This window comes from Melanotaenia boesemani, chromosome 9 (assembly GCF_017639745.1).
Source record: "Melanotaenia boesemani isolate fMelBoe1 chromosome 9, fMelBoe1.pri, whole genome shotgun sequence".
Classification (NCBI taxonomy): domain Eukaryota; kingdom Metazoa; phylum Chordata; class Actinopteri; order Atheriniformes; family Melanotaeniidae; genus Melanotaenia; species Melanotaenia boesemani.
Genome location: NC_055690.1, coordinates 31963291 through 31976904, shown reverse-complemented (window position 1 = coordinate 31976904; position 13614 = coordinate 31963291). Strand labels below are relative to the sequence as shown.

At 41.6% G+C, this 13614-nt stretch overlaps 1 protein-coding gene across 3 annotated transcripts; it reads left to right on the top strand.

Annotated features, from left to right (window-relative positions):
• Window positions 1–2216: 2216 nt before the first annotated feature.
• On the top strand, window positions 2217–13343 carry pld3 (phospholipase D family, member 3). 3 transcript variants are annotated; one of them, XM_041995529.1, is made up of 12 exons: window positions 2217–2398; window positions 3914–3981; window positions 5627–5677; window positions 6202–6359; window positions 6706–6886; window positions 7196–7313; window positions 9386–9513; window positions 9768–9965; window positions 10076–10215; window positions 11593–11758; window positions 12029–12128; window positions 12310–13343. In XM_041995529.1, exons 2-12 carry the CDS (start codon window positions 3949–3951, stop codon window positions 12495–12497), a joined length of 1461 nt encoding a protein of 486 aa, XP_041851463.1. In that variant the 5' UTR covers window positions 2217–2398; window positions 3914–3948; the 3' UTR covers window positions 12498–13343. The 3 variants fall into 3 exon arrangements, with proteins under 3 accessions (XP_041851463.1, XP_041851462.1, XP_041851461.1); XM_041995528.1 differs by having other exon boundaries at window positions 2217–2491; XM_041995527.1 differs by lacking the exon at window positions 2217–2398 and adding an exon at window positions 3383–3737.
• The last annotated feature ends 271 nt before the right edge of the window (window positions 13344–13614 follow it).

Genomic DNA, 13614 nt, shown 5'->3' with positions numbered 1-13614 from the left:
TCAGACGGACCTGCATCATCAACAGTCATCCATCAACAGCTGACAGAACTACATGGATTTTTGTGGGATACCTCAAGCTCTACAATACAGTCACATTCACAAATTTCACTTCAAACTTTACTGAGTAAAAAAGAAGCCACCTGTTAACCTGATCCAGAGATCCAGAGGCGGCGCTAACTCCTGTGGACTCTGAGGCATCTGGACTGGACCATCACACAGGGGAGACCTGAACTGTGGTCAGGTTAACTGGGGCGGCAGTGGCTCAGGCGGTAGAGCAGGTCGTCCAATGATCGGAAGGTCGGCGGTTCGATTCCCGCTCCCGCAGTCATCTGTCGTTGTGTCCTTGGGCAAGACACTTAACCCTCCTTGCCTCCAGTGTTGGGATTGCTGGTGTATGAATGTGTGGATGAATGTTCGGTGATGGTCGGAGAGGCCGTAGGCGCAGACTGGCAGCCACGTTTCCATCAGCTTGCCCCAGGGCAGCTGTGGCTACACAAGTAGCTTACCATCACCAGGTATGAGTGAGGAGTGGATGAATAATGGATTCACACAATGTAAAGCGCTTTGGGTGCCTTGAAAAGCGCTATATAAATCTAATCCATTATTATTATTATTATTATTATTAACCAGTATCCCAGGTTTTTGTCAGAAGAAATAAAGCAAAGAGCAAAAACAGCACCCAGACTGTTGTCAGCAAGCAGCAAGTCCAGGAGGCTGGTTGTGTAAAAGTATGGGGTCAGATCAGAGTCTGTGGTGGTATGGGTTCGGATCAGGGCTCTGTGGTGGTATGGGTTCGGATCAGGGCTCTGTGGTGGTATGGGTTCGGATCAGGGCTCTGTGGTGGTATGGGTTCGGATCAGGGTTCTGTGGTGGCATGGGTTCGGATCAGGGATCTGTGGTGGTATGGGTTCGGATCAGGGCTCTGTGGTGGTATGGGTTCGGATCAGGGATCTGTGGTGGTATGGGTTCGGATCAGGGCTCTGTGGTGGTATGGGTTCGGATCAGGGATCTGTGGTGGTATGGGTTCGGATCAGGGATCTGTGGTGGTATGGGTTCGGATCAGGGCTCTGTGGTGGTATGGGTTCGGATCAGGGATCTGTGGTGGTATGGGTTCTGATCAGGGTTCTATGTAAAGCTCATTTTCACATCTGTGATGGCAGAAACAAGTTCACAGAGATTTTACAGCAGCTTATGCTGGCTTCAGGACCACATCTTTCTCCTGGAAGTCCATGCATTTTTCAACACGTCAGTGCAAATCTACATTCTGCACATATTACAGCAGCATGGTGGAGGAAGAAGGGAGTACTGGTACTGGATTGGCCTGCTTGTAACTCTGACCTGTTCCTGTTCCCACCTGATAATGTTGGAGAATTTTTAACCACCGATAACAATCCCATGTTATTTCTTTTAAGACATGATTTCAAGCAAAATGGGATGAAATATAACCCTTAATCATTCACCTCTAGTTACCTTCAATGCTAGAAGATCTTATCACCTTAACATTAAATGCACTTGTAAACATTAAACCTAAAAGTTTATAATATGTCATATTTTTTTGCCATTTTTAAGTACTGGGAATTAAATGAGTACCACATTAAACCAATTAGTTAGACAAATCCAGCAGATGCACAGACACATTGATGCAACATCTGTACAAAGATTGATTTGAGGTTTTAAGAAAGTTCATACCATGACTTGCTGATGAGAAAAGAACTTGTGAACTGGATTTAGTAGGCAGATCAAGCTGTGCAAAGATACGATGTCTAGGCTTTTTCACTGGTTTGTTTGTTTTAATAAATACAAAATTGTGTGGTTTCTTCTCTACAAATGTGTTCTCTAACTTCACAGTGGTGTTAAATGTTGCTCTGTGTTTATTCTAATTGTCCTTATTCAGTGATGCTAAGATGAGTATATGGAGGAAAACAACAATAAACTGTTTTGTTGTTGTTGTTTTAGAAATGTTTGCTCGGTAGAGACTGAGACTAAGGCTGACTAAGTTAAAGTCTAGTCTCCAGCTCTCAGATGTCTGTTCCACACTGGGACAAATGTAGTCTGAACTCGTTTGTTGCTTATTAGGTGGACAGAGCACTACCATGTGTATCAGTCATCATCAGCGCCCTCTGGTGGTAAAACACAAGAACTACATAACTGTAGTTTCCTATGTTTACGTCAGTGCTGTGGCTCAACTCCGATTGGCTGCCTTTGCTGATCACATGACCATTTCCCACTCTGAAGCCAGTTCGTTACAGCAGCTCACTACCGTAGTGTTTGTTTGGTTTTATTATTTTATTTCCCCTCTGTTTTACATTGAAACTAAACTAAATATTATTCTGTGGGAAGAACAGACGTAGACGCAGTAATAGGAAGGATTTGAACTAACCTGTGTGGATTTTAACAGGTGGGTTAACATTTTTCTTAACTAGAAGTGACTTGTTTTTGTTGTTTTGCTCAGTCAGCGACTCTGCTCCCAAAACCCAAAGCCACCAACAAGGTAAGAAATTGATATTGCGGCACCTTTATTCACAAAGTAACCACGTATTAGCATCCTCCTTACTCGAGATAAATTGTTTTTATATTTAATGCCAACTTTAAACATTTTTAGTAGCCTGAATGATCTACATTGGACATTATGTGTCAATCCTGTAGTTGAGATAGAAAATGTTATTTATTTTGGCCCTCATATAATTAGTTTTTTACTTAATAAAGGCATTTGTCTTCCTGGGATCATGTGATTGGTTATTAGCATTTATAGACACATTTTAGTCAAATTACTTTGATGTCATGACTAAAACACGACACACTATGATGAAAAATACAGAACTGTTTTCTTTTTCTTTAATGAATGAATCTAAAATTACTGGGATGAATTTTTGCTGCTCTAGTGATTGATTGCTGGGGATTTTATGATTTATATGAATTTTCTATTCAAGATAATGATCAGTGTTGGTGTCTGAAAAATGTTCATACAACTGGTGATGATTTTCTGCACTTTTTGCTCATTTTGCAAACATTTTTCTTCACCAACTCCACAGTGTTCATGGGAGCGCTTCAATGGGAACACACGGTGGCCTACAGAGACTTCCCCTCAATCCTCCTTTTGATTCAAGCCCAAAAATGTCACAATTGAACAAAAACATGTTTGGATTCATTAGTCTTTCTCTGCATTTTAGTAAAAAGAAGAATAATAAAGTACATGGAGTTGTCATGTATATGCAGGTCTAACTGGGAGAATTCTTTTTCCTTCTTTAAATAAGCAAAAACTTCAGAGTTGTGCGCGTCTTCCAAACATTGCCGTGTGATCCTGAACCAAATTACTTTCATTATGTCCCAGCAGCAGTCACATGATTCTTTGATACATAAACACTCGTGACTTCCAGCTCAGAGGTGTTGCAGCTTTAGGCCACAAGTCCCGGTGTCAGCATTCAGGCCTCCATACTTCCTCTCCATAACTTCTCAAACTCACTTATTTTAAGGAAAGAAATCCAACAACATGCAACCAGAAGTCCTGTGATCTGATTGGTTTTTAGGTGTGGGGTTGTTGTGGTGGTTGTCAGTTCCTGTCCTGCATGCAGCTCACCAGCAGCTGCATGTCTTTGTGCTGGAGACGTGTTGTGCATCTCTTTGTCTTTATATTATATGAAAACACCTGGAAGCTTCTCTTTGTCATGTCTATAAAGGTTAAGCAGGGATGTGTGTGCAGAGAGACGGTTGTGATTCAGATGAGTGTTGTTTCAAAGGTTCGCAGCTATAAGTTGAACTCTTGAGTTTCTTCTGATCTGCAGATCTGGACGTTTTGAATAGACTGAATGAAAATATTCTTTTATCTTTGGATTTTCTTTTGGTGCAACTTTATTCATGAAGTGTTCAGTCCACAAACATGAAGAGTTGATGTAACGTTGTGTTTTCTTCTCAGAGAAACATCCGACAGGACGGAGGTCATTAAATGAGATGAAAATGAAAACAGATGTCACTTATAACCAGGTAGAGTTATTTTTCATTATTATTATTACTATTAGTAGTAGTAGTAGTAGTAGTAGTAGTAGTAGTAGTAGTAGTAGTATAATGATTATTATTTCCTAGGTAAATCAAGTCAGGTTTGAACAATTTCAAAACCTAATTTGTTTGGTTTGTTTTGGGTTATCAAGTAAAAATACCAGAGGTTTACAAGTTTACTCCTGTATCTGTAATAATAATCTGTATTAAACATTTTACTTCCTCATAGTGTTTGTTTGCTTCCATTGTTGGAAAATAAATCAGCCATGACGCTGGTCATCACTTTACACACGTCTTTATTTGAACCTTTTTTTGCACTAAATGATAAACCACCGACTGAAACTCAGAGTGTGTTTTATGTCTGTGTGTAAATCATTTCAGGAGGTTTATAATACAGACTAAGACCCCGCAAACAGGGTTTAAATCTTTCATTTCAGACTTGCCTACAGATCTTCTTCTGGACGTAGATGTGTTGCTCTGTACGCTTTGGTCCAGGCATCAGAATCACAACTATTCTGCGACTGTTTTATTCTGCTTATATATTTGCAAAAATGGCTGCTGGTCGAAATACTAAAGCACATAAAGCCTGTTTGAGCAAATTCGTAAAAGACATCACAGGAAACCAGGAGGAAATTTTAATACTGAATTATAAACTTAGCAGAAAAAGTAAGGAAATTGATACTTGGTAGAGTATTTCTTCTCTTTAATAATACCTGGAAAGCCTGATTAATCACCTTTACAGCCAGGTAGAACCTGACAGGATGGTGCTTCTGTGGAATTAGCATCATGTGGGTAGTGTTCCCTCCTAAAATATGCCAAAATCCCCGTCAATATTCTCCTGTTGGTGTTCACTCTGGTTCTTGGTGGATTGGATTATTACCCTCTGCCACAGTAAGAAGAAAAACACTAGACGTTTTGTTCATTTTTACACTTAATTTGTTTTATACCGTCATGGACCTCAGTTGTGTAGAAGATCCATAAACAGCCACATCAGCTTGGTACATCCTCCTCATGCTGGTCACCAGGCTGGTCACATGGAGTCCCCATTCATCCAACAGGAGTTGTTAAATGTCAACTATTTTGGTTGTGTTGGTCACTCTGGCACAAACGGCACACCCCAGCTGATCCCAGTTAGTTTGAGGTCTGGACTCACTGCTGGTCGATCCCTGCTCTCCACTCTTGATTGTGGAGATATGGGATCACTCCTGGCTCCAATGTGTCCGTCTATCGATCATACCAGTCATACATCTGTGCCCGACACACACCAACAGGAGAATATTGCAGGGGATTAGCCGTGTTGCTCATTCCACAGAAGCACGATCCTTACTAGTTTTACCTGGTTGTAAAGGTGAGTAATCAGGCTTTCCAGGCATGTATTATACTACACTGATTGCTATTATTAAAGGAGAGAAATAATCTACTAAACTCACGCATTAAAATCTACTTCTTGTTAGTTTTGTTCTTGTCTTGTTTCCTGAGGTCATTGTATTTCTGTGAAGTCATGGACCTTTAGTAAGAATTTATGCAACAACAGGAAATCACAGGATCTAACGAATAACACGAGGAAGTAATGTGACATGAAAGAATCCCCTCCCATCATTATTGTGTTGATGTGTTATTCTGGTGTGTTTAGCTGGTGGATGTGGAGTGGAGGAGGCAAGAATCCAGCAAGAAAGCACAAGTGGTAAGTTCCAGAGTTGTGTGTAAAACTGATTTTATAATAAATGTCTGATTTATTAGTTTTAGGAAACAGAAAAGAAGCTGAATGTTGCTCAAGTTTTATAAGATGGTAAAGTAAAACTTGCCACGTTCTCTAAAATTTGGCTCTTTATGGCACAAAAAGAAACGATTTTGTGTAATGAGGAAGTGAAACTGTCATCCTAAGGATAAATATACTGTATAGACATTAAACCTAAAAGTTTAGACATAAGCAGTTTAAATCCTGAAAATTTGTAGTGAAAAGGGCTTTAGAAAGAAAGACTGCAGCACAAATTCAATCCAGCTCATATTCTGCCTCCTGTATTAATAGAAGACAGCTGAATGATAGCTGAATGTCTCCAGCTTTATAAAATATACATAAAAAGAGCTTTTTGCCGTTAAATAAATGGCTGAATGAACATCATCCGAGGGTGTAGAATCCATAGTTTTTCCAGGAGTTGTAGGACAGAGTAGATCCATTTCTGGGTTTAATCATCCCATTTCTGCCAGTACGCCAGGTGTTTGATCGTTCTGGCCTCCATGGCCTGCATGCTCATGGCTGCCATGGCCCTCTACAGCCTCCTGACCCCGGTGGCCTCCCCGTCTGGTCCTGCTCCGATCATCTGCCGCCTTGAGGAGAAGGCCAGGTCCTGCTCAGACCCCTGCAAGTAAGCAAACATCTGTCTAACAGTTCAGACGCCAGCACTCGCTCTCAGCTGATCATTATTCAGATTACAGATACAAACATTGACTTCTCAGCCTCAATTTCATGCTTTCAGTGAGAGAACTGGCTCAAAAAGCTGTTTTGTGGACAAGTTTGAAGTTTGCGAGCTGCTCATGATCTGAATGTCCTCTTATTTTTTCCATCTAAAACCCAAATACAAGGAAGCAAAACATCTTTACATTTCAGAGCCGTAATGATCTGATGTTAATTACCTGCATCGATCATGTTTGTCATGTAAAATAACATCTGCTGTGAGCTGATCATGTCTCTGGACTCTTTTCTCTGGTCAGGATCGTGTTGGTGGAGAGCATCCCTGAAGGGCTGGAGTTTAACTCCAGCTCTGTTAACCCCTCCATCTTCCAGGCGTGGATCAATCTGATGGAAGAGGCGCGCAGCAGCGTCGACATTGCCTCCTTCTACTGGACGCTCACTAACAATGACACCAAGACTCATGAGCCAACGGCGTATCAGGTCAGCAGACCCAGACGCCTGCAAGATGTCGCAGGTCCAACGTATCCAGGTTATCTTTAGCTGATCTGGTTTAACCCTTGCTAGGCTAAACCTCTGTAGGAAGTAAAGCAGCCAGGTGAAACTGAAAACCCTGAGCTGAACCTGGAAGAAGGGCCTTGATGGTTCTAGCAGCAAGTTCTAAATGATGGAGTGGGGAACATTTTCTTTTACTGTTCTGTTGAATTATTTTCTAATTGCTCTTGAACTAAGCACGATTAGCTGTTTAACTTCAGGATGCAACATTCCAGATGTTTTGGTATGTTTTTCCAGGGTGAGGCCGTTCTGACGAGGCTGGCTGAGCTCTCAGGGAAGTTACATGTTCGTATTGCAGTGAACACACCACAGCAGCGTCAACCACAAGACGACCTCCGACTGCTCAACGACTCAGGTGTGTTTTTCCTTCCTTTAGATCAGCAGGTGTCGGACTGATGCAGAGAGTGTCTGATGTTCGGGCCGATCTTAGCTTGATGTTAAGCAGGTGGGGTGAGGGCAGAGGTGTAAATAAAATCACAGATGTTATGCTGAAAATGGTAAATGTAAAGAAAATAAAGCTTAGTGTTGGGTTACAGTCTGCTGGCAGAAAAGCTTCTCTGCTCTCTTCACCTGATGCTAACGTCCACCTATGACTGCATCAGTCTCTCGTAATGAATCTCACTTCTCCACTTTGTTTGCAAATAAACACACAAGCTACATCTGACACACAGTTGTCATCAGATTATAATCTGCTTCCTGAAAACATTCTGATGTCAAACCTGTTTGACATTAGTCACCTTTTACCTACAACGTGAGTTAACTCTTTTGCTCCCAGTGCATCACTAAGACCCACAAACTCTGCAGTGTTTACTCTCTGCCGGTCTCTTCACAAACACTGAAAATAGTTTGAGTTTTTATGAGGTTGTAACACAAAATAATCTGTAGTATTATCTCTTTTTAAAAAGTATTTTCTCTTAGTTGGATTTCAGCTCATTTATCATTTACCCTACCATTTTATTTCTAAAGCACTTTAAAAGCAACATAACAGCTGACCAAAGGGCTGTACAATAAATTAAGAAGAAAAAAACATAAAAACCACACAGATCAAGAACCAGGATAAAAAGGCAAATAAGACTAGAAGAATGGGATTTCCATAAGTGTCAGCAAAAAGCTGCAGCTCTTCTTCCTGGGGTCCGTCACAAAACTACATTCCTAATAATCATTCATACAATAAATATTCAAGTTCCAAAAGATGGTGTCAGTCAGCCACAACAGGGTAATATAAATACCCGCAAATTACTACCAATACAGGTGATGCTCCGTGTAGGAGCCAAATCCATTATTTTACACTAGATGATCATTTTATTACAGTTTTAAAATAATCGATTTGATAAAATACATAATTTAGTAACGTTTAGTTTAAAACAGGTTTGAGTTTGGGCTTTTAATTAAATAATGCTGTGATGCCGTAGATAAGGCTTAACTAGTCGAATTGAAGCCAGAGACGTTGAAAGGGATATTGTTCTTTGAAAGTGTGATTTTGTTCCTTTTTTTATTTCTTATTAAACCTTGTAAAGAAGAACTCGTCTCACTCGTGTTTCAAATACTAGTTGCTAGACTGACTTCAGACGGTGGTACAGAAGGCAAACCAGAATGCCACAACACCCTGAAATACAGACATACATGCACACTACTGGTGCATCTTCTTTCCTTTTGGCTTTTTTCCCGCAGGAGTCGCCGCAGCGAATCATCTGTTTCCATCTGACGCGGTATGGAAGTCGTAGGATGCATTTGCACGTACATTTGGCACATGTTTTTACGCTGGATGCCCTTCCTGACGCAACCCTCTGCATTTATCCGGGCTTGGGACCGGCCCTCAGAGAACACTGGCTCATGCCCCCTTTAGGGCAGCAGATGCCGGGGGTTGAACCCGGGAGGACATACCCCGAACACAACATTCTTAGCATTTAAACTGAAGTCTGTTTAATGAAATGAAAACAAATGCAATGCATTGATTTGTCTTGTTTTTAAACCTTCATTCTGAGTCTGTCCACCAATCACAGACTGCGTTCATGATGTGTGGACCAATCAGACTCTGCTGTTCTCAGACTAGTTAGTGGCTGATTTAAGCTTAAAAACTTTAACCAAAAGGCCACTAAAACTAACCAGAAAGAAAAAGGCATCATGATGTGATAATGAAATATAAGGGAAGAAAATTAAATACAGAGTTGGTTTAAAAATCGTTTTTCAGGATCTGCAACTGCACGTTCAGTTTTACGGTATGTGCTGCAGCATTAAAGCATGAAGTCACTGCAGCTGTTTGAGAGTTTAGCTCAATAACTAAAACTTTAGCTTTTAGCAACATGCAGAGCAGGTTAACAGCAGCTTTCCTAAGACACGTTGATAATCTTTAACCAATCATCGGAGCCACGTGATGTTTTGTACGTTTTGTTCTGGAGAAACGATTTGTGGTGTTTTCTGTTTCAGGAGCCGATATCAGGACGGTTAACATGAGAGCTCTCACATCGGGCGTCCTTCACACCAAGTTCTGGGTTGTAGATAAGAAGCACCTTTATATCGGGAGCGCCAACATGGACTGGAGGTCCCTCACACAGGTACACACACAAAGGTCCACACTCCTAACCAGTGAGCTGTAATGGGATTTATTGGTACTCATATCAGTACTTGGTATCAGCAAGTACAAGTACTGTGTAGTATCATGCATCCCTATTTAAAATATCACATTTTGTTCAAGTTAAGATGGATTTTTTACCATCAATGTTTCAAACATTTGAAGCTATTCATTCTTAAATCAAGCTAGTTTCTGCTTAAAAGAAGGAAATAGACGCTGAAGTGTGTTGGTCTGCAGGTGAAGGAGCTGGGCGCGGTGGTCTACAACTGCAGCTGTTTGGCTGCAGACCTCGGTAAGATCTTTGAAGCATATTGGTTCCTGGGGGAGAGTCAATCGATCCCGTCACCATGGCCGTCCAGCTTCTCCACTCTGTACAACAAGGACACGCCCCTGCAGCTGCCACTCAACGGCACACCGTCCAGGGTCTATCTGTCGGTGAGATTCTTCTCTTCATCACAGGAAACCAGACTGGTCCTCTTTAGATCCTCACCTCTGACTACAACGTTGTAGAAATTTTCACCACATGTCCCCTGTCTCATCCTCAGAGCTCCCCTCCATCCTTCTGTGCAGCTGGCAGAACTCCAGACCTTCAGTCCGTCCTCAGCGTGATGGAAGACGCCCAGAGCTTCATCTACATCGCTGTCATGAACTACCTGCCAACCATGGAGTTTTCACATCCTAAAAGGTAGCTCCGTTCAAACCACCAGGAAAAAAAGCTCAGAGATGAGGGTGTAGCTTTCTAAGAAATCAGCAGTGTATGCTGGGGCTTGACCGGGTATGAGCTAAGATTTTAAAATGTAAGATGCAGCGGTGGCCAGTGCAGAGAGGCCATGATGGGAGTTACATGGTGTCGGTTAAAAGCTTAGCAGCAGCGCTCTGGTCTGTCTGAAAACAACCAAGCTCCATACGGCTGTTACAGTAGTCTTAACAAGATGAAATAAAATCATGGCTGATCTTCTCCAGCTCTGTTCTAGACAGAAGTCTTACAGATATTTCTCCATTTAAAGAAGCATTTGCTAATTAATTCTTTTGAATGGTGCTGAGGAGATGGAGAAGAGCATGTCTGGGATGCAGCTGTCAGGGGCAACTATTAGGATTTCACTGGGGTGAACTTAAGTAATCAGGTCTGGGTTTGACTGCAGCAGAAAAGGAAAACAAAAGATGTGGACATCATGATCAGAAATCAGATCAGAAATCAGAAATACTTTATTAATCCCTTGCAGGGAAATTCATGATCTGCTGCTTTAGTCTTTTAACTGATTAATAAATGGACTATGAAGAATGTGTGAGTGTAAACTTTTTTTAAAGTCTGTGTCTCAGGAAAAACCAAACAGGCTCTCCTGCAAAAAAGATCATTATTATATGAAAGTTTATTTCCCATACAGTGAGATGTACAAAAATATATGGAATCAGATTTTTTTCAGGTCTGTTTTCAAAATAGAATATTATAAATAATATGAAATAATAAAACATTAATCAAATTAGTCAGTTTAGTCGAGATGTTACATACAGCATTAAATTTCCAAGATTTCAGATTACAAAAGGTAGAAAGACCCCACCAGCCCCAAACCTAAAATTCAACATGGCTGCCCTGCATGTAAGAAGTGGTGACAGAAATAAACTGATTATCAGTTCCAGTCAAGCATGCCAACGTCCTCCCGTTAGCATGTCTCTGTGGTGTTTTAGGTGCAAAATTCAGATAAAAATAAACTGGATTTCCAACCTGAAACCAGAGCTTTGGGATGATTTCCAGATCAGAGTTACCACTTCTGAATCAGATGGATTTAATAGCCCGGATGGGCATTTGGGGCCGGTTCCAAATGTTTCCAACGCATCCAAATCTGAGCTCATTATAAAAAATGTGAATCTGTTATTTTAGTTGGTAAAATGATAGTTTAGTCGTGTAAGGAGTAAGATTTAGAAATTTATTTACATGATAAAACATTTTTTATAGTAAAAACTCTACTAATATGTTTAGAGTTATTCATTTGATCCAGTGGGTCTAGAAAATGATGATAACTTCTGCTGCTCGGTTCCATACTTTGCTTGTGGCGCTCTGCAGGTACTGGGCCGACATCGACACCCAGCTGAGACGAGCGGCGTACGAGAAGCGGGTCAAAGTGCGGCTGTTGATCAGCTGCTGGGCCAGCACTCAGCCAGTCATGTTCCCGTTCCTGAAGTCTCTGGCATCGGTTCACGATCCCAAGAGCAAACTGGACATCCAGGTGGTGAGTGGCTCTTCCACCAGGAATAACATGCACGTGTTTTTTTAGCGTTGCAACTCCGATATGAGGTTGAAACGGAAAAAAGGTCACATGATTTACCACAATGTGTTGTATATAAATGGCATTTAGGGGGATGTCTGCATCCGTTCATGGTTGAAAAAAATAATTGTGAAAAAAATCATGTTTGTGCATGAAATCAGGTCATGTGATCTCCCACTGAGAGAGTTATTGCAATGCATATAAGACTATGAGGATGTCATGTTTTGTTTGCAGAGGTTGTTTGTGGTGCCTGCCAACCCCAGACAGAAAGAGATTCCCTTTGCAAGAGTTAACCACAACAAGTACATGGTGACGGATAAGGTTGCATACATAGGTAAGGCTGCACATGTCGCATGGACACGCTCAGATTCCCTTTACATGTCTCATTTTGTTCAGATGAATATGTTTAATCATCAAGACACAAATCAACCAGGAGATGTAAAACCAAGATAAATTCATTACTGATCGTTCTTCCAGCTGAAACGCGGATATGATCTGTTTGTTTCTGTCTACAGGTACATCGAACTGGTCAGGGGACTACTTTGTGAGCACAGCTGGCTCAGCGCTGGTCGTCAACCAGACGGCGTCTGAGTCCCCGGAGCCAAGCGTCCAATCGCAGCTGAAGGCCGTCTTTGAGCGGGACTGGGAGTCAGAATACAGCACTCCTCTCACACCGGGTTCAGACCACAAAGACCTCTGTTAGCTCGCATATCAGTGCTGGATTTGCACATGTTGCACATGTTAGCTGAGACAGCTGCTCACACAGGGGATATGGAAACTCCAGATTTAAAAAAAAAAAAAAAAGGCGACGTCTCAGCTAAGTAGAATCCTGTTTGCCAAGTATCAGTCTGCTTTCCTGCTCACCTCCTTCATCAGAGAATAAAGTGCTGCCAGCCCCTTTCGGACAGACCTCAGAGGATGGTCCGGCGGTACGATGCTCTGATGGATTGTCATATGAGAACAAAACTAAAGTTAGCAGTCGGGATGTGCAGCAACATCCTGTCAGCGCTGATGAATCAGCACGTCACAGACGTGTATGTTTAACCTTGAATTGATTTCATTGTGTGGTTTCTGTCACATACTGCCAGTGACTGAAGTTGCTGCTCCAGCCCTGCAGTAGGGTCGGTACAGGCTGTAGTAGCTGGTTCCCATACTCACTCATCACATCTTCAGCCTCAAAGGGAGATTGTTTTTATCCCCGTTCATCTCAGGGACAAAGTTTTGACTCTTTTCATTCTTCAAGTTTGCTAAAATTTGACATACTTGATGCTCAGACCGTGCTTGTATTTCTGGACTGTTTTCTAATAAATTCATGTAGTCTGTAGGGCAAACAGTGTATTCAAAGTTTGCAGGCACTAAGTAATCATTAACTATTATTCCACTGTGTGGAAGTGATTTAAGATGCAAATACAGTTGTCATGGCGACTGCCCAGAGAAGCCAGACTAGCAGCAGCATGCTTCTAAAACTGCTTTGCAGCAGTTGTGCACATCTTCCTCCTCTCATGGAAAATGGAAATGTCATGTTTAATAAAAAGGGTTTTGAATCAAACATGGTCCTGCTTGTTTATAGAAGACTGCATGAGTCCATCTCTTTACCGTCTCTTTTTCTTTTACCTCCAACAAAAACATTTTGTATGTTGCAACATGCATGTGAGTGTAGTTCAGATTAAAGCTGCTGCTTTTCTGCATCGTAAGCTGGGAGGATCGAAATCAGGATGCCTCCTGATCACCTAAAGACTACTAAATATTAGGGGTGGGTTGTGCTGAGTGATCATGCAAATGCAACCTCGTTCCCTCCACGGATCAGAGGGAGACGGAGA